The sequence below is a fragment of the Mixophyes fleayi genome, chromosome 1 (assembly GCF_038048845.1).
Source record: "Mixophyes fleayi isolate aMixFle1 chromosome 1, aMixFle1.hap1, whole genome shotgun sequence".
NCBI lineage: Eukaryota > Metazoa > Chordata > Amphibia > Anura > Limnodynastidae > Mixophyes > Mixophyes fleayi.
In genome coordinates, this window is record NC_134402.1 from 366,773,915 (window position 1) to 366,801,413 (window position 27,499).

The window sequence follows — 27,499 nt, forward strand, 5'->3', positions numbered from 1 at the left end:
ACCTTTTCAGCTGCGTACCCCTTGTTAATGTTAATTCAGCCTTTAAGATGAGATTATTTGTTACATCTGCTCTTTTACATCACCACACATAGAATGTAAGATGTAAATCTGACATATGGTGACAGATTACTTGCCGTCTTTGTGATAGGAAGCTTATCATGAGCTAGAATCCCTGCGAGATTTACTAGAGAAGACCCAGAAAGAAGTGGTGAAAGTGGAGTCACGTGTGAGGGAGAGCCAGATTACAGATGATGACTACAGGTAAGAAAGGAAACAGTTGGTGGTTAGGTAATATTATGCCCGATAGAGCAATATGTAGAAATCACAAATCACCTCTCGTATGGCTCGAGGTAGCTCTGTAAGTCTGTTACATTCCCAATGTCCCAGTTAAGTAAAGATATTGGGCCTGATTTATCTATGGAAGAAGTCCCTATGTGTAGCATATCTTGTGTGAAATAGCTCTGCGCATACTCAGAAACAGACATTGCGCCAATGAACGCAATTGCATGCAATTCATGACACTTCCGACTGCCTACAACTTGAAGGGTGGAGCGGGGTGGGAAGGGCGGATGAACGTAGTCCAATGTATGTGTGCCGGCGCTGATACATCCAATTCAAGTCCTGTGTTTCTCTAAAGTTTTTAGACATATCATTTGTACTAGTTACAGGGCAGGTGCAAGTGCCGACTGATAGTGATGACTAACACGGCATAGTCTTTGTTTTAAAAACTACACGTATGTGTGCCACTAGCTAGCACAGAACATGTGTATGCAAGTAAGATAGGCTGTAAAAACCGACAGTACGTACAGTACGCATTAAGAACATCCTGTTTTATGGATTTACTGTAAAAGAAAAAAACACATTCTTATTAATGATTATAGTTGTTAGAGTTGTTAGTTTATTTTATAAAATATTATTTTGTTCATGCGTTCTAAGGGAACTTTATATTGCACATGTGCATGTACATATCCTGCAGTCTGTTCTCTCTTTCTACTTACAGCAAGTAACATTTATCCAGAGCGTAGTTATACCAAACTTCTACTTATACCCAAGTTTCGCACTTATTTTGTAAACGTAAGTTGTGTGCAGGTTATGTCCGAGGATGAATCAGGCTCATTATGTTGTTTAAGATGACAAACCACAGAGACAAAGGAAACCAAGAAATAATGGATTTATTACAGCAAATTGTTTTTACTTTATTTAACATCACAAATGGAAAAATAATATCAGACTTGCTAAACTCATATGCTCAGCACAGACAACATATCTTTCTTTAGAAATTGGATGATGCAGATTTTATATCACATGACTCAGAGACAGCGGTGGATCCAGGGGGGGGGGGGGCGATCGGGGCTATCACACCCCCCCCTCCTCAGCAGGGGCTTGCTGCCAGCGGCTGCACACTAGGTGCAGGTCCGTTTGGCAGAGACAGGCAGGGAGAGTGTGCTGGCCGACCGCGGGCCAAACGGACCTGCACATAGTGTGCAGCGGCAGGCAGCCTTAGCTGTCAAAAAGGGGCGGGGACTAAATGCCCCCCCACGTAAAATAAAATTCTAGATCCGCCCCTGCTCAGAGAGAGACAACCTGTCACCAGAAAACCGGGTTAGATTCTGAAGACCATTATACTTATATACTATAAAATCGTGTATACTGTATATGATTTTGTGGCAGAGTGTGATTTGTTTAGCCTGGAGGTGGGGGGAAGGGTGTGGCTCAGCAGCCTTTTAGGATCATTTTAAAGAAAAAAAATTGCAGGTAGCCCAGTGACCCAGCCCACGGTTGCCCACTATGGGACTGACCAGGAGGGCAGGTGACCCCCCCCCCCTTCCCCACCAGCCCGGCTGGCCCCTACATAGGACACTCAAATGAGTTTCTTCTTGGGCTGGGGCACTCTTAGCCATGTACTTTTTTGCAAATCAACTCCCTTTTACTGTCATTGTGATAGACCTGAGTATAAGCATCTCTGATCAGATTTAAATCTAAATTGCACATTTATGAATCCAATACATATTTCATATATAAAACCTGTTTGTTGGGATAATAAAGAATATTGAAGGGTAGAAGACTTTAGCAGGGCGCACAGGCCATGTCCTGGTCTGTGTTATCTGATAGACCTGCTATGATACATACACCCAATGTAATCTTCTTTCTATGTCCTTTAGGAGTGAGCTGGCGATCCTGGAATACAAACGTAACAAGTACCTGAAGGAACTGCAGGAACTGGAGGTGGAGCTGGTATCCATACAGCAGCAATGCTCCAATGCTCACAGCAGCCAGATAGTCAGCTTTCAGTACCAGGTAACATTTACAATTCAGTTGTCTTGTTGAAATAAATTCTTACTGTTCAGAACAAAGATGTAACTATTCCTCTTCCCACAAAGATCTCCTCTTTGACAACGGAACGAGATGAATTAATGGCTCGTGTGCGACACCTGGAGGGTAGTCTGACATTTATGGAGCGGCAGGAGCTAGAACGCCAGCTCAGCAGTGCAAAGTCAGAGCTATTCTCTGAGCAGCGTACGGCCAGAGCAAAGATAGAGACGCTGCAAGAGGTGAGCTCAGAGAACCAGGCGGGCAGTATTCATTCTACAGCCACACGATCAATGCGCATTCATCCAGTCTGAGAAATTCATAAATTATTGATAGAACGTTCCCGTACCATGGTAATACCAAGACTTGGCTTCATGCTTACTCTCTTGTATGTTCTTGCAAGATTAGCTCAATAAATTGTCCTCTGCAACCCTCTATAGAAAGCTGATGTTTCCTTACACAAGAGCTACAATATGACTTTCTGTCCCTTACATGCAGACTCAAATTTATCTACTACATCATCGTTATCATTGATTATTTGTAAGGAGCACAGAAAACTGCAGTACGTACAGTCCGTATAACAAATCATACATAAAATATCCTACATGAAAACAAAAAGGGTACATCCGAGGTTAAAAGAGAAGGTACATACATGAGACAGAGGGTGGTTGTTGCTCTGCTCGTGAGAGCTTACTATCTATATCGTAAGACCCTGAAACATTTACAGAAATACCTGTGCGTGCTGATAGGTCTTTTATTTAAAGGGTCAACTAAAACCATATATACAAGTTGATCCACTATAAGACAGCACAGTACATCTCATTTCAAGCTGCCTAAGAGGCTCAGAATGTTGCACCCACTCCCCTTACATTGGCTGACTAACAGAAGGTTGTTGTACACAGGGTGATAAGTGATGAGATTCAGAATATGTTTGCGTGCTATGCCTTGTTCTTTTATATAAAGCCAATTGCTTTTTATGTTTAGCAATCCCTTTACAGAGATGTATACGTTAGGTTGTGGGGTCTTGTAACTTATAAATTCTGAATGACTTGTCCTATATTCCTAGTAATAGAATATATCTCTACCATTCAGTAAATGTGTTTTAGAAATGTGAGCATTTTGCTTGATTTCACAAGTTATCCTACTTCTATTCTTCATATTGTGGTTTTGATGAAACATAAGGCAATGTTTAGGAACTTCAGACGGACTGAAGCACTTAGGAAGCTATCTCTGCTACATGAGGGTTGGCTGAAGGGTAGTGTCCCTCTGGCATTTTGAATAATATACTTCTCCAGCCAGGCTTCCATAGTGATTTACTGTACAGTTTAAACCATTGTGATCCTTTGGTTTAAGGTGTCTGTTATAAACAATAAGGCCAAATTTACATGTACATTAGGAGATCCAAGGATTTTGTTTTATTTGCAGAATTTAGAGGAGTCCCAGTGTAGACTGGAGGAAACAAGGGCAGAATGTGCAGAGAAGCAGGAGAAGAACAAACAGTTTAAATCCCAGTTACGGGAGCTTGAAAAGAAATATGAGACTCGGTTCCAGGTAAAAGCTCTACAATGGCACTCTGGTGTCAGGATCTGTTTATGTGTCCTGGGTGTGCCCATTCAGTGTACCAGTCATGGAAGTACCAATCCTAGGGCTAGATTTACTAAGCTGCAGGTTTGAAAAAGCGGGGATGTTGCCTATAGCATCCAATCAGATTCTAGCTGTCATTTTGTAGAAAGTACTAAATGAATGAAAGCTTGAATCTGATTGATTGCTATAGGCAACATCCCCACTTTTTCAAACCTGCAGCTTAGTAAATCTAGTCCCTAGTGTTTGCTGTAATAGTATACTATGCAGCCTATGGAGACGTGGAACAATGGGGGTCATTTATAAGATAAAGAACCTGGCTGTGCAGCAGTAGCCATTATTTCATGGCTTGTGACATCATGCACGGTTTTCCACAGTTAGCAACAATTAGTAAAGCAGAATGACGTCTGTTGTGGGACAACTACTTAATTGCTCATGATAATGGGTAGACCTTGTGGGACGTGCTCGGCTCAAATTTTTTTTTATAGGAAATGCAGGGTATCCATAATAATGTACCAGATTATGCACTCAAACAAAAATAAGATTTTATTTTGTAACATGGGGTAGTATAATAATCCTTAGTCTGGACATATTTGAATGTGGTCCTGGTTAGCAGTCCTCAAAATGTTATAGCCACTCAAAAACGAAAGTGGAATGAGAGCGTTCAGCTAATTATAGCCTAACACTGCCCTGCAGCATGGTCTAGCATCATAAATGACCTGCAATATATTACTGTTCCCCTTTTGTACCTATTTCCACATTTCCTCCCTATTTTGCACTAACTAGAATGCATTGTAACCTCACCTCTCTTTCTCAGTGTATCTACTTTTGCTATTGTTTTCACACTCTGCAACTCTGAAGAATATAAATATAATAGAGATAACTATAATGCTTCTAAATATGGTTTCTAATATTTCCATCAATACGATACAAGCAGCTGAATTAAATGTATAGTCACTATAGACCCAAAGTGCAGCTCTTTGTGGTCATGTTGCTCATGCAGTGACTTGTTTCCTCATTACAGACTCAGACAGAAGAAGCCAGTGAACGACAAGAAGCATTAACCCAACAGATCACTGACCTAAGTTCCCAGGTCAGAGAACAAAGCACAAGAATAAACTCTCTTGAGAAGATCTTATCTGAGAAGGAGCTGGACCTGCTGAAGATGCGGGAGGTTGTGTCCTCCATGAAGGCGGACAAGGAAGCACAGATGCTGGCTGTAGAGGCTATGAAAGAGAAGCACAATAAGGGACTGGCTGTACTGCAGCTCCAGCATCAGCAGGACAGGGTACCCACTGCTCTTAATCACAGACATTATACATTTATGTCACACACCTTGCTAATACACCCAGGGCCGATGCTAGCATGTCAGGCACCCCCACCCCCCGCAAAAAATAAATTTGCGCCCTCCTCTTTTATAAATTATTTGTGCATTCAATGATGGCTTACCTTTTAATACAAAGCACACACAATAATAAAGAGAGTAATCCAAATAAATACATTAAACAGCAAACATAAATTGCTGTATAAATAATATAAATGAAGAATATGTATTCTATGTAATAAGATTTTACATTTTTGGGAAATTAGTTGTGCCCCCTTCTTCATCACACTGTGCCCTTCACCATCACACTGCACCTTTATCACACTGTGCCTTCTCCATCACACTGTGCCCTCTCCTCCATCACACTGTGCCTTCTCCATCACTCTGTGCCCTCTCCTCCATCATACTGTCTTCTCCATCACTCTGTGCCCTCTCCTCCATCACACTGTGCCCTCTTCAAAAATTGACCCTAGTCTCTCTTGGTGTGCGTCTGCGTGTGTGTGTGTGTGTGTGTGTGTTTATGTTAGCAAATAACATACTAGTAGGTTAATTGGCTGATATCAAAATTGTGTGCGTTAGGAAATTTAGACTGTAAGCTCCAATGGGGCAGGCACTGATGTGAGTGATTTCTCTGTACAGCGCTGCGGAATCAGTGGCGCTATATAAATAAATGATGATGATGATTGCTGCCCACCTCCTCCATCACACTGGGCCCTCTCCTCATCCCACTGCTGTCTACCTCGTTCATCCACATTGCTGCCCCCTCCTTCATCAACATTGCTGCCCCCCTCCTTCTTCAACATTGCTGCCACCCTCCCTTCTCATCCACACTGCTGCCTTCCTCCTACATCAACACAGTTGTCCCCTCCATTATTTACTTACCCTTCTATGACCTTCTTTCTTTCTCTTGTCTTCTTCTCTTCGTCCTCTTCTTTCTGTGTGCTGGCTTCTCTCTGCGCCGCTCCTCAGTGTGAACAGAGCAGGGAGGAGGAGGAGGATGCCGGGTGCCGCGCTGCATACAGGTTTTTTCCTTTTTATTTTTTTGTGCCCACAGATGAGGGGGTAGCATGCGGAGGGGAGCACTCCTCAGTATTGGTGCCCCCCGCCTTGCTTACCGCGTTCCGCTGGCCCTGAATACACCACAACCCCCATATCAACTATACAATAAGCTGAGAAGAGTGGGGATGTAAGGAAGGAAGCTACAGAGAAGTGGTTTATTGTGAGAGATGGTGAAAATGGATTTGGAGTAATAGGTTAGCTGGAACACTACGGGAACATTGAAGTGGGTTACAGCTACAGTGAGGGGTGAAAATAATTACTTCTCCAACTATTAGCTAGTCACTTATAGACTTATAGGAAGTCACTTATAGACTGGACGCATATATTACCAAATGATACGCCAGCACTCATCTTGGTCTTTGTCTTGCATGTGTTATTATGTGTAGCTGATCATTGAAATGGATGCAGTGACCCCATGTAAAATAGGGACTTGTAGTAAAATGTTTTATTACTTCTCCAGGACCTTCATATTGCAAAACTGAAGGAGGAGATACAGAGCCAGAAGCAGACGGAGATCCAACAGGTACTTCTGACCTCACTGAGCAGTGTAAACCTCCAGGGGAAATATTTATAATTAATTTCTGAAGTATTTTACCAGGAAGAAATACACTGAAAGTCAGGCATACAACATGATATAAAGTTAGCCCACACTAAAGCAAATAGATAGCGATAGGTACATATATATATATATAATTTTAAAAATACAAGATACAACAATTGGCGCTTGTAACAAATCACCAATAGTCCAGTATAAAGTCTATATTCTTCTCAATAGACACTTCCCATGTGCAGGTGGCTGCCAGTCCTCTTTACCAAGCGGTGTAGCATGGAAATAACCTATAAAAGAAAAATGGAGGAGGAGACGCACAATAGTGTAGTATATTGGTATAATATTGGGATCCATGGAAATTGTTTACATTATCCAGGGTACATACTAGCACCTGATTTACTTCTAATTAACCTTTATTAGAAAGGTGTTTTTTCCACTCGTGTGACCCGTTTGTGACCAGATGAAGGATATCTACGTACACAAAGCTTAAAAGTTTTGCTATCTGGTACGCATACATCTGCATAAGTGTGTCCTGGGTGTTTCACATATACTATATGGAAATACTGCGAGTTCACCCACTGTGACTTTGTTTGAGAATAAGCTGTAACTTGTATTCTACATCTACACATTGGATGTTATATTACAGTTTTTGTTTCCTGGTTTCCTCTCCACTGGTGTTTCCGGTCCTATTGTGGGTTATTGTGTGATCCCAATATTATACCAATATACTACACTATTGTGCGCCTCCTCCTCCATTTTTCTTTTATATATATATATAAGTTAATCCGTGCATGATACTCATGCAGTCTAGTAAAATCAAGCTACTTAAGGTCTTAAAAGGGTTCTTGTCATGCATTTGGGCCTAGCCCAGGCCTCCTCAGGGGAAGAGCGTTACTTCCCGACGCAAGCGCCCTTTTTAATGTGTGTTCATGAGGTAAAATTACCTCACGAAAATGAGTTTGACCCCTCAACTCGTAAATTTAGCCTTTACTACCCCTCCCACGGGGGGAAGGGGGGATGATGAAAGTTAACTGACTTCACTATTCTAATTTTTTTGTCAAATAATGTCAGTATACCAAATTTCAGGTCAATTGGATGAGTCCTTTCTGAGAAAATAGTTTTTTCCACACACACACACACACACTAACACACGCCGCTTCACATGTGTGTTCATGAGGTAAAATTACCTCACGAAAATGAGTTTGAGCCAGGTCAGTGTATAACTCCGACCAGCAGGTGGCGCTGCAGCTTGTTTTTTTTGTTTTTTTTCCACACACAGACTAATACACGCCGCTAGACTTATATATATTAGATATTGGGTATAAAAATGCAGCTTTTGTGTACATACAAATAACATCTGGTCACTTATGTAACTCTGTATTTTAAGTTGCATGTATCTTAAGATAATTCATATAGCGCAAAGATGCAGCCATCATCATCAACTTGGAAAGTTACACCAGGGGGTATAATTACTAAACTGCGGGTTTGAAAAAGTGGAGATGTTGCCTGTAGCAGCCAATCAGATTCTAGCTGTCATTTTGTAGAATGTACTAAATAAATAAATAACTACAATCTGATTTGGTGCTATAGGCAACATCACTTTTTCAAACCCACAGTTTACTAAATATACCCCCAGGCTTACGGGATGCACAAAGATATTTCTTAAATATATGCATAAGTCAAACTCTGATGCATATCTAAGGTGTGTGTCTTGTCTCTCCATGGAGCTTACATGTGAATGCTCTGGACCTGCCTCCCCCAGTGGGTGAAAGCATAAGACACGCGCAACTCAAAATATGGGTGTATGGTATGCAGAGCGTGATAAATGGTACACAAGTCACATGTGTACGTGGCACAAGTGGACTTAAGTCCGACTCTAAATCAGGCCCAATAAGTTCACCTAATGGAGATTTCTATAGACTATCATCACCCAGAAGATGTCATTAAGCTTCTGTTACAGGGGATGTTTCTGATTCTTGTTGTATTGTGTAAATTAAGTTTGCAGAAAATATGGAGCAAGTGAAAGCTAAAGCTCTTAAGGATCAAGCTGAATGTCTGAAAAAAGAAATGGATAAAGTTGTAAAGTCTTTGGAGGTAATGTCCTACTTTGAAATGACAGTGATATAAATCCTCTAATGTGTTTATAGAGCAGTGGATAAAGCCGTAATGCAGAGACCAGATCATACGTGGCATCTCTTACCCCTTTGACCACATCTGCCATGTGGATAGAATGCAGAAACGTGGGCTAATGTTAATGGGATGATTATACAATAATTGGTGTTTACTGCAGAGTGAAAATGAGAACATGTTATAATGCTATAGCACTTGTCCTACTGAGATCTTCAGCCATAATGTTTACTTATATTCCAGGTGAAAGATAAAGAAATTGCAAAACTGAAGGAGACTCTCAAGTCACAAAAAGAATCAATGAAGAAGCTAGCTGTAGAACTGAAGCAAGAAGCAAGGGAGATGGTAAGACTGACATCTCATCGTTCGCACAATCATTGGATCTTCATTGTACATCAATTTAGTCTGTAAATATGGGTTTTACATCTATTAATCTTTTTCAATGTATATCTTGTATTACTGTCTGTTCTTTTATAACAGTTATCTCAGTTATTGTATTCCCTCTGTGCGCTTAGCATTCACTAGATTCATGACCGCCATCTGCCACACTTCATATTATTGCAACACAGTCTTTCAACTACAGCATCAGGGCCAAATCCAAGCCCATAGCTCTCTAAAAGCCAGCAATAAGATTATTACTGAATAATGCTTGCACGTGAGAGTCCTCCCATGCAGATATCACATTATCAGCTGTATATAATAGATACATTGGAGTTAGAGAAAGAGAGGATTGCCATTGGTCACGTGAATACTCTAGGAACAAAAGAACTTATCTCAGGGCTATCAGAGTGCGGAATATGTCATTTACATTTTGTGTTGTGTTGTTTCTGGCATATCAGGTGCACAATACGCTGCTGCATGAGCAGAAAAAGTGGGAAAGCGAAAAGAGAGATGCACTTCAAATACAGAGACACACAATGGAAGAGGAGAGGCTTCTAGAGCTGGCAGATCTGCGGGAAGCATTGGAAAGAGAGCGCAGGACGGCTATGACATTGGAAAAGAAGTCTGCTGACCTACAAAATGTAAGACTACGAATAACGCCAGAAGACATTATGTGAGAGGAACACGTGTGGATTCAGTTCAGGCAGTGAGTTTGGGGAAGCCTGAGCTCTAAATTGTAACGTCACATAGGCTTGTTATGCTTTTATGATGCTCCCACCACCAGGACTATAGATAACCCGCTAACAGCGCTGGTTGTTAGGATCTCTTCACATGAGCTACAGTATTTCTGCCATTGGCAATCAGGCAAATATAATATAAGTTCTTGGCTGGATTGGTTTCTTTCTTCTTTTTCTTCTTTGCATCAATACAATTGTTTGTTATTGGATTTAGGGCAAAAATATAAAGTTGCGCTACTATCATCCCCAAAAACAAACAAATAAACAAACACCCATTGCAATAAGAAAAGAACAAATACAAAGTAAACAAAAACATTTTGTACAATCAACGCTCATTATATTGAGTTATATATACAAAGGTATGTAATAATAACATGCCCTCCACAGCTATCCCACTGGACGCCCACAGCACATATCTTATCAACATATTAAGCAGCTATACAACTCTGCCACAGACATGTGGTAACAGATTACTCAAGAAGGGAGGTGGATGCCCAGGAGGAATAAGAGTCATTATTTTCTCCCCCACTGATCGGACAAGGAGACTCAATCCACTTGGACTGTCAGAAATTTAGCTTCAGACCTTTGGTATAGACGAAAAGCTTGGTTTTGTTTCTATTAAACTCTAAGCAAATAAATTACACTATTGTCTAAAGAGAAGGCTTTAGATCTTTTTTAATACATTTAGGTAACTGGCTCTGTAAAGAGATGTTCCATTGCAGCAAAGGCTTTAGAAGATTAGTGCCATGTTGTCAGTGTTATGACAACATTAGTGCAAATTGTGCAGGTGCGCAGAGCTTTTATTTGTGCACCTACATTCCAGTTTTGGGATCTGCGCGGTAAAATCAATCTACTCCGACTTTTGCGGGTCTGATAGGAAATTTATATGATGAAAAGGTCATTTCAAAGTCCATCCTAGGATCCCATTTTAGGAGCACCCCCTTCATTAATTTAATCTTTTCTGCTAAAAGCTAATTTGCTTTAGCCTAATATATAAATAATGGCTGCACCTAGCTCACACTCACCAAAGAAAAGTCTTATCCCCCCTCCAGATCCTTTCATCAGAAGATACTAAATGCTGCACCCCTGCAGTTGCTGCCATCTTAGCATGCTCTTCATCAAGTCTGTGTTCTACCCCATAAAGTATAGGTACAAATGGCATACACACTGGTAGAGGGGCGTGCCTTCCATGTGTGCAGATCCCCTGGCCTTCTAACACACAGCAAAAAAAAATCATTATACATTTAAATGTTTTTATTATTTTGATAGAAGTGCACCTAGAAATGAGCTTTTCCATATTAAGTGCAATAGACTTTTCCACTAGCCCTAATGACCTGTTTCCCCTTATGTGGGGAAACAGTGTAAAACCATCACTTTATTCTAAATATATAACATATCTATGTAACATAGCGCAAGTTCTGTCCTTTGTTATCTTATCTTATGTATATGCAGCCTCTGGTAGACGTTTGTACAAGGCTGCCGCATGATAGTCGTAACTAGCGCTGCTGCATTATATTTGTAGCAACTTTCTATACGCCTGCACCACATTTGTTGTAATGTCTAGCTAGTGATTGTGCTCTTGCTTGGTAGATAATTCAGGAGCATGAAATTCACCAGCGTTCCCTACACCGTGAGAAGCAAGAAGCTTTGGATGAACTACATGCAGTCCTGAAAGAAGAGAAGCAGGAAGAGATGAGGAGACTGGAGCAAGAGCTTGCACAAGTATGTCCTGATCGACTGAGTATTGAAAGCACATCAGACAGGCCTGAAAGCTGGAGTGATAGCTACAGTAAAAATGTTGTCAGGTGAAATGAGAGAAGGAAAGATAATATCATTAGCAGGTATACTGATAAGAGAGGTAAGACCAGGGGATAAATGTATCAAGCTGAGAGTTTTCCGGCAGGTTTGAAAAACCAATCAGATTCTAGCTATTGTCTACTTAGTGCATTCTACAAAATGTCAGCTAGAATCTGATTGGTTGCTATAGGCAACATCTCCACTTTTCAAACCTACAGGAAAACTCTCAGCTTGATACATTTACCCCCAGGTCTGGTCAATGAAGGAAAATAATTAGTAGCAATAATTATCAGCATGTGAGTTTCTAGTGATGATAACTTTTGATCTCAGAAAATGACACATTGCAAAAATTGTCTGATTTAGTCTTAGAGAAGAATTCCACTAAATTGTATAAGTTCATATACTTTCAGCAATCATGTGACGCACATATCTAATCACATGACTCTCTCAAGCAAGGAATGTTCTCTGCTTTAGTCTCTCCTGTCCTATGGTGTTAAATAATGCGATTGGTATTATGTTGTGTAACCCCTTTAATTCCAAAGTGATATTTTGTGCATTGTAAAAATATGCAGTTTAGGAAAACATACCCATAATAATTTTTATTGTCTATCAGAAAAATCGTTCATCAAGGGGGGATAGCTCGAGGCTTCACTGAGCTTTTGGTTTTGATTATTTTTTTTATTTTTTTTAGGAAAAAGAGCGGGACATGGATCGTCTGAAACTGAGGATTCAGCAGCTGGAGGAAGAGCAGCATGTGCTACGGGCTGAAAAGAATGAATCCATTTTCAGAGAGAGAGAGGCGCTGGCTCAGGCTGAGCGAGGTGAAAGGGCACTAGCCAGAGAGATCAGCGCAGCTTGTGAGCGTATTCAGTGCACTCCCGGGAGGCCTAAAACACAGAGCCCGTCTAGGAGCAAGCTCGGGTAAGTGGCCTCTCACAGGTTACCTAGAGAAACATTTGTGAAGCAGTTATAGGACAACAGATAGTAGAACAGGATATCACAGGCAATGATGATATATATAGTGCAGCATCTTGGATCACACGATTGTATAATGGTACAGAAGGTCACCAGCAACATACAGTGATTGCGGACATCCCATGCAGTGTATGATCACTCAGGATCTCTCTTGCAGAAGCCCTTCTCGCCTTTCCACCAGCCACGCTCTGCAGATGCTGCATGGAGTAAGTGAGGAGACCAACCAGTTATTTCAGGAATTACAACATGAAGTGGAAGCACAGAAGCGCACCGTCCTACATGTGCAGAGAGAGAAGGTAAGTAACCTGAGGGCTACCAAGAGAGAGATTCAGCAGCACAGATATCTTATGAGGTGTTCATCTGTGGATTGCAGTACTTTTCCAGATTAGTTTGCTCTAAAATAGAAGTAACTTATAAGTTGTTTCCTGTAAAATAGAAATGTTAGACCAGTTTTAGCAGAGTAGATTGGATGGGTGTTTTACTGTACAACATGACTGATCTTCTCTGGTTGATTTGATTTGATTTCTGTCCTCTCGATCGGCTGACAAAGTGCTCAATGCGTGCGCAGAAGTGCCTGAGCACTTTCACATTCAGTATAGGTACTTTACTAGAAAGCCTTGTGACATAGCTAGTATTACGTCAGATGTGGGGGATGGGGGTTAGAAGTGTAGAGAAGGTGCAGATCGGATGTCACCTAACACCAACTTTGTTAGATCTAGGGGGTACATTTACTAAAGCTTATAAAAGGAAAAGTTGAGGTGTTGCCCATAGCAACCAATCAGATTCCAACTATCATGTTCTAGAATGTACAAGATAAATCATAGCTAGAATCTGATTGGTTGCTATGGGCAACACCTCCACTTTTCCTTTTTAGGAAACTAGTAAATCTACCCCCTTGTGTTAAGTACAGTCAAGTCCATAAATATTGGGACATCGACACAATTCTCATATTTTGGGCTCTATACACCACCACAATGGATTTGAAATGAAACTAACAAGATGTGCTTTAACTCTAGACTTTCAGCTTTAATTTGAGGGAATTTACATCCAAATCAGGTGAACAGTGTAGGAATTACAACGGTTTCTATATGTGCCTCCTACGTTTTAAGGGACCAAAAGTAATGGGACAAACGAAACAATTCTACATCAAACTTTCACTTTTTAATACTTTGTTGCAAATCCTTTGCAGTCAATTACAGCCTGAAGTCTGGAAGGCATAGACATCACCAGACGTTGGGTTTCATCCCTGGTGATGCTCTGCTAGGCCTCTACAGCAAATGTCTTCAGTTCCTGCTTGTTCTTGGGGCATTTTTCCTTCAGTTTTGTCTTCATCAAGTGAAATGCATGCTCAATCGGATTCAGGTCAGATGATTGACTTGGCCATTGCATAATATTCTACTTGTTAGCCTTAAAAAACTCTTTGGTTGCTTTTGCAGTATGCTTCTGGTCATTGTCCATCTGCACTGTGAAGCGCCGTCCAATGAGTTCTGAAGCATTTGACTGAATATGAGCAGATAATATTGCCCGAAACACTTCAGAATTCATCCTGCTGCTTTTGTCAGCAGTCACATCATCAATAAATACAAGGGAACCAGTTCCATTGGCAGCCATACATGCCCACGCCATGACACTACCACCACCATGCTTCACTGATGAGGTGGTATGTTTTGGATCATGAGTGACATAGTGACAGCTCTTTGGATCTCATATTGAGAGTCGACAGCAACAGATTCCAAATGCAAATGTCACACCTAGAATCAACTCCAGACTTTTTACCTGCTCAATTGATGGTGAAACAATGAGGGAATAGCCCACACATGTCCATGAAATAGCTTTTGAGTCGTTTGTCCCATTACTTTTGGTCCCTTAAAAAGTGGGAGGCACATATAGAAACAGTTGTAATTCCTACACCGTTCACCTGATTTGGATGTTAATACCCTCAAATTAAAGCTGAAAGTCTGCAGTTAAAGCACATCTTGTTAGTTTCATTTCAAATCCATTGTGGTGGTGTATAGAGCCCAAAATATGAGAATTGTGTCGATGTCCCAATATTTATGGACTTGACTGTATGTACATATAAGCTATTATAAGTTCTATGTAGCACTGTAGACTCTCCTTTCAGTCTAAAGGGTTTTCCAAAAAAAGGACAAGAAATTAAAAAAGTAATAAAAATAATAAAAAAAGAGGCATCAAACAAGTTCCTTCTTTCTTTCTTCAACCCTGCATGATAAATACGCGGCAGTCATTGTATGTGACACACACTCATACAAAAATGAGCTTGACAGTCATCCCCCAAAAATGTCACTGATGGTGCTACCCCCCATTATGTGCAGTAGCAGCATAGTGTGAGGGTAAAAAACATTAAAGTAAAATGTATTTGTCCTGGGTCCAATAATGATGGTAGATCTTGTATAAAGTGCACACATTCGATATGCCTATATTCAGATAAACTAGTTCATTACATTTTGGGATAAATATTTGGGTTAGCACTATTTGTGTGAAAGTAACTTGTGGAAGGAGATTTGTCCCTTGCCTGTTTTTCCCCTATGTCATACCCATGGAATAAAGATATTTATTCCTCTATACTACCAAAAGGAAGCCCTATCTGTCATGAAATAACAATATAAAACTGACTAATAAATTGGTCTGTTCATGAATGAGGGAAACCCATCCAGTCATGAAGTGGTTAATGATGCTTTGACCCCACCTAGGAATGTCCCAAATTCTACAAGTGTTGCCAAAATAATTTAATGAGGAAAAGTGTAACATGGAACCCAGTAGTTGTATTTGGGACAAATTGGAATTTTGACTGATTTCCAAGTTTCTCTTTTGTGTATTAAACAGGAACGTGAGTTACAGCAGATAAAAGAGCAGTGTCAGCTAGAGAAGGAGAAGGCCCTGGATATGTTAAAGGAGAGACTGATACAGGTACACAGAGTACCGTCACCTCAATAACCATGTATGACAGAAACATTGTTTTATTTCACCCATCATTTGTTTCTCTTTTTACTGAAATGTATCCAGTGTCTGTTCCATCCACTTCTGCAGTGTGACATATATAATTGTGCCCTGCTATCGGGTCCAGTAAGGTGGTCTATATTAATCTATGCTGTGTTTCTGCATTCAGTCCAAGTGATTTCTTGCAACTCCCAAACTGGTGGTGTGGAGACGGGACTCTTACACATGTTACTGTTATACCCAGTGTAATTGTACATAGTAGACACTGACATGTCAGCTGTTAGTAGATCCATATAGTGTCTGGGACAAATAGTGCTGCAAATATCTCAGAAAAGTTAAATATTAATCATTTTAAAGTTGGTAAAAAGTAAAAAACGATCTCCTGCCATCCTGCAGAACACAATAACATGAGCCTGGAGCAGCAGAATTGCAGGAGCGACAAGCTTCCCCGTGTTTCATCATATTGCCACATATTCGGTCTTATGTATGCCTTCCAGTACAAAATATACAGATTTTTTTTTCAATTTAAATTACTGGTAAAATAAATTTATTTATTTTATACACGGAGCTCTGCAGGGACTTTTGAGGAAGGGTGGACAGGCCAGACTCATAAATTTCAGCATGACACTGTGTTATCCTTCCCTTACTCTCAGTCTCATTGCTTCTACGTGCATCTCATATTTATAGTGTACCCTCAAGAAGAGCAGAACTAAACTAAATGTACACCTGTATTCCTGAGGCCATACCTGTATCTCTGACATTGGGAGAAATAGAGGTGTATCGTGTATCATTTGGTGTACATATACAGGAAAAATACCTGGGTACAAAGGGGTTAAAAATAGATTAGACTTCTCCTGCCACTGTGGGACAGGAAATAGAGGTGGAAGGAAACTACAGATATTTTGTTTTTTTTTTCACTTACAGCCATACATTCAGAATTACAGACATTTTTATTTTGGTATTTTAATCTCCAACAATGTAATGTGATGTATGTCCTTGCTCATTTTCTTGGCAGATGCTGTAGCATAAACCGGTCTGTTCTTATCAGTGCTACTGATAACTACTAGCTGTAATAATTCTATTACTTCATAAAATAACCTCTTCAGAATCCCCTGCTGTTGTGTCTCAGGAGCATTTAGAAGAAATCACCAATCTGCAGCGGGACCAGCTGAGAGACTCCAATGGGGCGAACAGTCAGTCTCTGCGGCAGCAGCTGCGGGAGAAGGACAACGAGCTGCGAGCCATCCAGAGGAACATGGCCAAGTGGAAGGATGAGACGGCCACAAAGCTCGCTCGCAAATTTGAAGAGGAACTTAATGCAGAACTTGAAAAGCAAGTGATTCAGTCATTCAGTCCATTGTCAGAAGCGGCATATTTCATAAGCCTAATGGCAAACACTAAACTCTTAAGATATGTTCAACTCACAGTGTACACTTAAAAATCCACCTGTTCGCATGCCTATTTACGTCCAAAGCTTAATCAGACCCTATGTCCCTAGAGGAACTGCTACTCACATTCAGTCAAGGACCAAGAGGGCTCCTTCTGTGGGGGTTCAACTGTCTATACCGTCTGATGGGAGGCGTTGGGGGACCAAGAGCTTTCCTTACTAAATATTCTATTATTGCTTTGTCATTTTCAGCCCACGAAAGGACTTATAATGGGAAGAATTCTGCACCCTAAAATTGCAGTTCCGTTTTTGGGTCTACTTTGATTAGTGTAACAAAAATCTTCAGCACACCCAAAAGTGACATACGTAATAAAGACAGCTCTGATAATCCCTCATTCTCATGATTCATTTAACACATAAATGCAGCTAAACTAAGCAATATTTTAGTAGCTTCTCTGAAAGGTTAAAATGAATATGACAGAGGGGTCCTAAAGTTGGAAGTAGGTTGGACTTTTATGTGATGCTTTTACTGTTTCCATCATGTTTTACCAAACCACATGAAGCTGGTTGCAGATTGATATTACAGGGCTGTTTCCTATGACTGTGGTGGGTGTGAACCATGAAATGTGTTAGCCGGAGAAGGAGGAGCACTAGGAAGCATTGCAGGTCTGCAGTTTTGCAGTTCGTAAATTAAGCCATAGGTTCACCTTATGGTAGTGCCGGCTGTGCCCATGAGTGTGGTTGAGAGGGTCCTGAAACCACACAAGACATGATGTAGAGATGGACGTAAGTCCGTAAAATAAATATTGCTGTACTGTGCAAGCACACCAAAGATTCTTACACATATGTAGTCTTGTATCATTAAGTGACATCCGCAAGAGGTATATCTCTTGTGGGTGCACGACCCCTGGTGCTAAGCCTCATCATCAGCACAGACCTTTGCAGTGTAAAAGAAAAATGTGTGAGTTGCATGTAGACCCCACCTGGGGACTCAATGAACTTCGTGGATCCTGTAGTGAATAACATTTCAATAAACAGAAAATAAATTTCTGCTGGAGTTTTACATAGATGATTAATGTGACATTTTTTAATTATTTTCTTTAGAAGTTTATCCAGGAGCAAAGCATCAGAGAGTCACAGGAACCCAGAGAGAGTTGGAGCAGTCGTTCGCAGACTATCATGGGTAAGCAAGGTTAATTTTCAATGCATCAGTGTCCTGTGTCTGTGATAGCAGTACTGGGATACCCCTTGTGGTTTATAGTGGAGGTTTAGGTCAGCATTATTCAAAGGACACAAGAGAAATATTTTTTTTTTTTCTCTTTCCTTTTTAAGTGTCTTTTTTAGGTTTATTAGCTATAGGGTAGAGGCTACATTAAGATATAGAACTGGCATTTGTGCACTAACATGTTTATTTACTTCAGCCTAAAACATTTAATACAACATAAATTTGCCTCTATTCAGTACATTAGGGTTTTCATTTCCCTCATTCATTACAGTATTACATTCCCTTGAACCTTTATTGATTGTTGAGGTTATAGCAGTGCAAGTCTTGTAATTATGAAGTTTGTCATTAATTTGCTCCATGGTGTTATGTAACAGAGTAATAATTGGCAAGTGAGAGTACATGTACTAACATTTTGCTGGTAAAAGAAAAAGACTGGTCAGACAAAATAATATAGTTTTGTCCAACAAATCATATAAAGGGAAAACTTCATTGACCACATATAAATGGGAGAAGTCCTGCCCCGTAGACCGTATATAGGGACGCCATCCAGCCCCACAGACCATATATAGGGACGCCGTCCTGCTCCATAGACCATGTAAATGGGAACAGTCATGCCCCGAGACCATATATAGAGACGCCGTCTTGCCCCGCAGACCATATAAAGCGTGCAGTCCTACCTTACAGACCAATTAAATGGGAGAAATTCGCCATATAGATCAGAGCAAGTAGTGTAATCTTGTGCTATATAAATGGGAGCAGTCCTGGCCCATTGACTATATAAAGGAGAGCAATCCGGTACCACAGACCATATATAGGGGGACACGCCTTCCTCCAGACAATATATAGAGAACAATATAGTCCCACAGACCATATGAGGGGAAACGGTCATGCCCCACAGATTATGCAAACTGGAGCAGCCCTGACACACAAACCATGCAAAAGGGAGAAATGTAGAGCATGTGTTTTAATGCTGTGCTACAGCTATAGTTAGCAGTCCTTCCTCCTAAATCAGTGTAGCCTTATACAGCCTAAATCAAAAAGGTGGGTCCTGCCCTATACACCAGAGGAATGAGAGCAGTTATGCCCTATGGATCAAAGAAATGTGAGGAGAGTCCTGTCTGATTGTACGGAGAAAAGGATCAGTCCAGTTTTACAGACCAGAGAAAGAGAATCGATGTGTCCTCCAGACCAGAGAAATAGAAGCAATGTGTCCCACAGACCAGAGAAAGGGAAGCAATGTGTCCCACAGACCAGAGAAAGAGAAGCAATGTGTCCCACAGACCAGAGAAAGAGAAGCAATGTGTCCCACAGACCAGAGAAAGAGAAGCAATGTGTCCCACAGACCAGAGAAAGAGAAGCAATGTGTCCCCCAGACCAGAGAAAGAGAAGCAATGTGTCCTCCAGACCAGAGAAAAAGAAGCAATGTGTCCTCCAGACCAGAGATAGAGAAGCAATGTGTCCTCCAGACCAGAGATAGAGAAGCAATGTGTCCCACAGACCAGAGATAGAGAAGCAACGTGTCCTACAGACCAGAGAAATAGAAGCAACGTGTCCCACAGACCAGAGAAAGAGAAGCAATGTGTCCCATAGACCAGAGATAGAGAAGCAATGTGTCCCACAGACCAGAGAAAGAGAAGCAATGTGTCCCACAGACCAGAGATAGAGAAGCAATGTGTCCCACAGACCAGAGAAAGAGAAGCAATGTGTCCCACAGACCAGAGATAGAGAAGCAATGTGTCCCACAGACCAGAGAAAGAGAAGCAATGTGTCCCACAGACCAGAGATAGAGAAGCAACGTGTCCCACAGACCAGAGAAAGAGAAGCAATGTGTCCCACAGACCAGAGATAGAGAAGCAATGTGTCCCACAGACCAGAGAAAGAGAAGCAATGTGTCCTCCAGACCAGAGATAGAGAAGCAATGTGTCCTCCAGACCAGAGATAGAGAAGCAATGTGTGTCCCCCAGACCAGAGAAATAGAAGCAATGTGTCCCACAGACCAGAGAAAGAGAAGCACTGTGTCCCACAGACCAGAGAAAGAGAAGCAATGTGTCCCCCAGACCAGAGAAAGAGAAGCAATGTGTCCTCCAGACCAGAGATAGAGAAGCAATGTGTCCTCCAGACCAGAGATAGAGAAACAATGTGTCCCACAGACCAGAGATAGAGAAGCAACGTGTCCTACAGACCAGAGAAATAGAAGCAACGTGTCCCAGAGAAAGAGAAGCAATGTGTCCCACAGACCAGAGATAGAGAAGCAATGTGTCCCACAGACCAGAGAAAGAGAAGCAATGTGTCCCACAGACCAGAGAAAGAGAAGCAATGTGTCCTCCAGACCAGAGATAGAGAAGCAATGTGTCCTCCAGACCAGAGATAGAGAAGCAATGTGTGTCCCCCAGACCAGAGAAATAGAAGCAATGTGTCCCACAGACCAGAGAAAGAGAAGCAATGTGTCCCACAGACCAGAGAAAGAGAAGCAATGTGTCCCCCAGACCAGAGAAAGAGAAGCAATGTGTCCTCCAGACCAGAGATAGAGAAGCAATGTGTCCTCCAGACCAGAGATAGAGAAGTAATGTGTCCTCCAGACCAGAGATAGAGAAGCAATGTGTCCCACAGACCAGAGAAAGAGAAGCAATGTGTCCCCCTAGACCAGAGAAAGAGAAGCAATGTGTCCCACAGACAAGAGAAGCAATGTGTCCCACAGACCAGAGATAGAGAAGCAATGTGTCCCACAGACCAGAGATAGAGAAGCAATGTGTCCCACAGACCAGAGATAGAGAAGCAATGTGTCCCACAGACCAGAGATAGAGAAGCAACGTGTCCTACAGACCAGAGAAATAGAAGCAATGTGTCCCACAGACCAGAGAAAGAGAAGCAATGTGTCCTCCAGACCAGAGATAGAGAAGCAATGTGTCCTCCAGACCAGAGATAGAGAAGCAATGTGTGTCCCCCAGACCAGAGAAATAGAAGCAATGTGTCCCACAGACCAGAGAAAGAGAAGCAATGTGTCCCACAGACCAGAGAAAGAGAAGCAATGTGTCCCCCAGACCAGAGAAAGAGAAGCAATGTGTCCTCCAGACCAGAGATAGAGAAGCAATGTGTCCTCCAGACCAGAGATAGAGAAGCAATGTGTCCTCCAGACCAGAGATAGAGAAGCAATGTGTCCCACAGACCAGAGAAAGAGAAGCAATGTGTCCCCCCAGACCAGAGAAAGAGAAGCAATGTGTCCCACAGACAAGAGAAGCAATGTGTCCCACAGACCAAAGATAGAGAAGCAATGTGTCCCACAGACCAGAGATAGAGAAGCAATGTGTCCCACAGACCAGAGATAGAGAAGCAATGTGTCCCACAGACCAGAGATAGAGAAGCAATGTGTCCCACAGACCAGAGATAGAGAAGCAACGTGTCCTACAGACCAGAGATATAGAAGCAACGTGTCCCACAGACCAGAGAAAGAGAAGCAATGTGTCCCACAGACCAGAGAAAGAGAAGCAATGTGTCCTCCAGACCAGAGATAGAGAAGCAATGTGTCCTCCAGACCAGAGATAGAGAAGCAATGTGTCCTCCAGACCAGAGATAGAGAAGCAATGTGTCCTACAGACCAGAGATAGAGAAGCAACGTGTCCTACAGACCAGAGAAATAGAAGCAACGTGTCCCACAGACCAGAGAAAGAGAAGCAATGTGTCCTCCAAACCAGTGAAAGAGAAGCAATGTGTCCTCCAGACCAGAGAAAGAGAAGCATTGTGCCCTACAGACCAGAGGGAGAAGAGCATTGTGCCCTGCAGACAGGGGAGGGCTGGCAAATTTTAGCCCGGGGAGGCAAATCTTGACACAAGCCTATTTTAAAGGGAAAAAAATGCAGGTGGCTCAGTGATCCAGCCCAAAGGGGGGGGGGGGGGGCAGATGCCCCCCATCCCAGCCTGCCCCTGCCTACAGACCAGTGAAAGGGGAGCAGCCCTGTTATATAGAGCAATGAAAGGGAAGTATCTCTGCTCTATAAAGCTATGAAAGTAAAGCAATTCTACAATGAAGAACGGAAAAAGGAAACAGTATGTCCTGTAAAGCCACAACAGGAAACAATCATGCCTATTTTATGTAGCAATGAAAGTGAATCAATTATGTTCCATGTAGCAGAAGCATGTTCTACAACACGGATTTAGTAAAAGTTGTACAGAAGTATAAATATAGAACGTGTGTATAGGAGGCAGAAAAAAAAGATGTGTATTAATAAAACAGAACTAATAATCTGAGTTTGACAAAAGGAACAAAAATGAGAACATTTTATATAACACTTACAAATTGTTATCATTTCATTACAACAGGAAAGAAAAGAGAACTCGCATCTACGCTCAGCCTCCACGCCATCAGTCAATGGAGCCGTGTCACAGCATGACTACAGTGCTATAAAAATTCTGCGCAATATGCAAGGGAGAGTAAGGGACCTGCGGACAGATAATAGAGTATACCATGGTGGGAGCATGGACGATCTGAGTATGCTAAGGACTGACCTGGGAAACTCATACAGAGAGAAAGTGAGCAAATTAAATGATGATTTATTACTATATATCTAACTTGATTATATTGCATCTATAAGCATTTCTTATCACCCTGTGTTGTCTGAGTTTAGCATTGTTTAGGAAATACAGTATATGTCATATTCTTGGTTAGCAAAAGCACTAGTAGAGACCATAATGCACAGTCCTAAAACTTTGTCAAGCCTACTAGTAGGCTACAATGGGATGGGCACACTACATGCCCTGCTTTTTCAATCAATTATGCACCTGCCAAAGCCCCTGGTGGGGCCCGTCAGGGAGAGAGGTGTGACAGTAGGATGACAGTGGGATAAAGGTGCGTGTCCATCAGGCCCTTGTTCTGTTTTCTGAGCATGTATGGGGGCTGGCGCATGCCCACTGCAGCAGCCTGTATATATAATATATGTATCATAATATTTAAATATTAAAATAATTATCACAGTGGGCTAAAGTCCCAAATGGGGTTCCATTGCCTATGCGCGTGCTCATAAGAGGTAAATAGCTCCAGGCTGCAATGGGACCTTAGGATTGCTAGTTATGCCCCAGGGTAACTAGCAATAGTGGAAACTGTTTGAGCTTTTGAATGCGGACCAAAGTAAAGATCTTATTTATATCACTTCAGTGCAGCTGGGCATGAATATATTCTCCTCTTTACATACATTTAGTTATCATACCTTTCTTAGCAAGGGTTTGTCCTGTTATTATCGGAAGAGATAAATGTTGACAAGTACAGGCTAATTATTATTTGCTATTAGTTGAGGAGTAATTGTCAGTAATACATTTCATTTGAAATAATGTAAAGGACATTTATTGCACCAATTGACAAATATTAATCATAGAGCCTTACAATGACTGTAGCTACTACAGGTGTTAGGGTGTTGACACATGAACATCTGATACTTATTCATTTTAAGAAATCAGAAATCAGTTGCTGCAGCAACTATCGGGCTTCTACTGTTCTCGTAATATTGCCTAATAAAGGAAACATTTTTATTTTACAGAGACCTATAATTATGGAACGTTCGATGTCACAGATACAAGGAAATATGAGGAAGTAATTCTCGTGAATTAGACATGTCCTTGAGGATCTTCCAACAGGCTTGACAACTTGTCTAAATTATAAGACACCTTTTAATGAAGGGGTTTATTCTTCAAAAGGAAAAGTAAGACAGATATCAGGTCATGTTATATGATCATATCCTTAAAGGAACTTTGAGCAGAAAATACATACCCTGTCCTGCTTAAAAAAATGGTACAGAAAATAATATATTCTGCGAATGTTCCAATATAAAATGTGCTTTTGTCACTTAACATCCTAGGGGCATATTCAGTTAGCTGCGGAGTGCGTTCGCCACTCTACCTGAGGCACTCCGGCGATACCACAGTACCAAAAAAAGTGTACAGTTGTGATGTTCAGAGGAACATCACCGCTAATTGAATATACCCCTAGAGTACGATATACAATGATGTTTGAGAGGCGTAATGTGAAATGTTACTTAACACTGTGAATTTATTTTCTCAATTTTGTGAAAAACAGAATATAGAAGTAATTTTAAACTACAATGTTATGCCTATATTTTAGAGATGACATAATAACATTATATAAGATGTGTGTATTATTTGTGCTCTAGGATAGCAAAAAAATCTATAATGTGCTTTGCAATCTTTTTATATATTGTTAAACGTATCTGCCCTGTATTTTGTATTTTTTTTTTACTATGATTAAAATCATTTTTATATTATACTACATGTTTTATTTTATTTTTTTAGTTCATTGTTACATTATGTGATGTATGTAATATTCAAAAGTCAGGAGCTTTAAAGTGGAGGTATCGCATCTTAAACACTACCCCAAATTGTAGAATGTACTAAATAAATGAGAAATAGAATCTGATTGGTTGCTATAGGTAACTAGGTAACACCTCTACTTGTTGAAACCCGCAGTTTAGTAAATATACCCCATGATCTCTGCACTACTGAACTCTAAATCATCCATGCAAATCTGCATGAAGGTTCTGTGAAGTGTGCGCCATCCAAGCAAAAATTTGATTTATTTTTACGGGACAAGATTATTTAAATAAGATAAGAGAGTGTGCATTTAGGTTGTATTTCCGCTGCTTTGTGGGATGACACACAACCTTTTTCTCCCTGCAAGATGACTCACATGGATCTAAATTAAAGAATAACATCACATACAGCATTTCTCAGAGCATGAAATGTCAAGTTCATAAAATGAATCACCTTTGTATAAAACGTTTCATTATACCTACAAGTATACCTACAATCAGGGCCGCCATCAGTGGGGTACAGGGGGCACCCTTGTACCGGGCCCGGGCTCACCAGGCGGCCTGGCGGCACACACATACCAGGGGGCCCGCTGTCTTTAGCCTGGCTGTCACTGTGACAGCCAGGCTAAAGACAGCAGCGAAGATGGGACTGGACAGCGGGCAGAGCCGTAACTGTACCTCCAGCCCTTAACCTCTTTTGGAACACAATCTTGCGTTCCAAATGCCGAACTTCCTGTTGGTGGAACGCACATGCATTCCACTGCGGAAGTTCAGTCCTGAAGTCTCTCTCTCCCTCCCTCTCCCCTAATATTATATATATATATATATATATATATATATATATATATCACTTTTTTTTCACATTATTATATATTAGGGCCCCCCTTAACTTACCTTTCAATCCCCTAAGTCTGACCGCCTTCACGGTAGAGGGGACCAGGGAGGGAGCCGGATCATGACTACAAAAGGTAAGGGGTTTTTTTTGGGGGGGGGGGGGGGTTTTCCTACAGGATTTTTTTTTCATTGCCTTGGGCCCCCTTTCCCCCTGGGCCACCGGGCACCTGCCCATCGTGCCCAGTCGGAAAGACGGCCCTGGTTTAACCAGGGGGGGGCATCGGGGGAGCCCTGCCTGCTTCATTGTACTGGGCCCACGATTTTTGATGGTGGCCCTGCCTACAATAGTTGATATACAACATCAGGCTTTGACCCAATAGCAGCATATCAAAGGGCTAAAGTCATTGTCTATGGTCTCTATTGTTATCCCACAGAAAAATAACAATTTGTTGTAGAACTCTAATTTTAGGGGTGTAGTAGGTATTAGATAATTACAAATTTGGCTTTTGCTTTCCAATTTGTCTATGACTGTATACAGGTAATCCCGAGAGATTAGGTCAAAAGCTTTCTCTGTATCCAAGCTCAATATATACTAAGGCTCCGATAACTGATCAGTAATATATCATAGAACAATTTTCAAACATTCTTCAAACTCTTAAGTATTTTTGTTCAAATGTTATATTCTACATTAAATATTGAATTTGTATAGTGATTCTGGGCCTGTGAGGTCTCTCCCTGTTTTGGCAATACTTAGTTAAAGTGGTATGAAAACCTGCCGGCTGTCACTCCTGCTGTAACATGACATTGTAAAAATCAGTAACATGGTGATTACTTATTAAAAATTTTATCTTTCAAAATATTTTTTTTTTTAAATGTCCCATAAACTCATCTGGTTTTGGGGATTTAATTTTTTTTTTTTTTTTTTTTAAATGAGCTACTGCTATTTCTACCAATTCTTTGGTTATTATTTTGTTTAAATTGTCTTATTTTCTAATAGTTCCAGTGATTTGTGCATACTAATGTATCCAAGGAGTTTGTCTCCTTGGATCGGTCAGAATCATCATTTTGATGAAAGCTCACCACAAAAATATTTCACTTTTCTGGTGGAGGCCCCTTAGTTGTTTGCAGTAGTCTGTAATGTGCTAATAACTTGCTGGGTTCATTGCCGTTGCTCTCTCTTCCTCCTGCTGTAGTATAGTAGTTATTTTTGCTGATGTAAGGGTGAGCTGCAGAGTAATATTTAGTTTGAGATTGCTAAAGGTCTATTTGCACTACAATATAACTTTGTTCATTTGTTTTATTAAAGTTACTGTTATATGAAATCAATTTACTTATTAATACTGCTTTAGCAGTCTCGTAGAACAATATAGGATAATTTGGTGTCCTGCTCATTATCATTTAGAAATTATAACCAGCTATAATCCAAAGTGTACTTCATTTTACAAGATGCTCCCATTTTAATTGGGAATCTCAAAGGTTTAAAAGTCCCTTTTTCTAAGTTTAGAAACAAGAACCACACCACAGCATGGTCTGAAATTAGATGGTTCAGTATAGCCTGAGTCACAGAGGCTAAAACATCTATGACCACTAAAATATAATCTAATCTAATCTAGATAAAGTACCAAAGACATTAGAGAGACAAGTACTGTATATTATGTCATTGAGGTGTGTAATTCTCCATACAGCCACTAGCTGGAGCTGTGTACTAGTGTGTACTATACTATACCAGGGGTAGCCAGACTTTAATTCAGTGATCTATTCTAAAAACAGAATTTTTTTTATATCTACCAAATGCCAAAAACATGGTCTGATTACATATAATGCTATAGCAAAAGTGTTGGCATACCTTTTGCATAATAGCAGGAACACTTTGGTGCAATTGGCTATATTATTTAATTTGAATAAAGTTTGCAATCTGCCACAAATGTACTGTATATACA

General features: G+C 40.9%; 1 protein-coding gene across 7 annotated transcripts in view; it reads left to right on the forward strand.

The window, feature by feature from the left end:
• The window catches only part of LOC142097042 (uncharacterized), a 60,085-nt gene extending 35,456 nt beyond the window's left edge, over positions 1–24,629 (forward strand). For 5 of the 7 annotated variants that reach the window (XM_075178646.1, XM_075178673.1, XM_075178659.1 and 2 more), the window contains 17 exons: positions 149–261; positions 2,163–2,298; positions 2,382–2,552; positions 3,736–3,861; positions 4,916–5,179; positions 6,735–6,797; positions 8,823–8,918; positions 9,195–9,296; positions 9,791–9,973; positions 11,660–11,791; positions 12,558–12,787; positions 12,999–13,137; positions 15,686–15,769; positions 16,929–17,131; positions 18,291–18,369; positions 22,729–22,938; positions 23,940–24,629. In XM_075178646.1, coding sequence (XP_075034747.1) covers positions 149–261; positions 2,163–2,298; positions 2,382–2,552; positions 3,736–3,861; positions 4,916–5,179; positions 6,735–6,797; positions 8,823–8,918; positions 9,195–9,296; positions 9,791–9,973; positions 11,660–11,791; positions 12,558–12,787; positions 12,999–13,137; positions 15,686–15,769; positions 16,929–17,131; positions 18,291–18,369; positions 22,729–22,938; positions 23,940–23,996 — 2,388 coding nt within the window. In that variant the 3' untranslated portion in view covers positions 23,997–24,629. The other 2 variants (XM_075178665.1, XM_075178667.1) reach the window with 2 other exon arrangements.
• Positions 24,630–27,499: the final 2,870 nt, after the last annotated feature.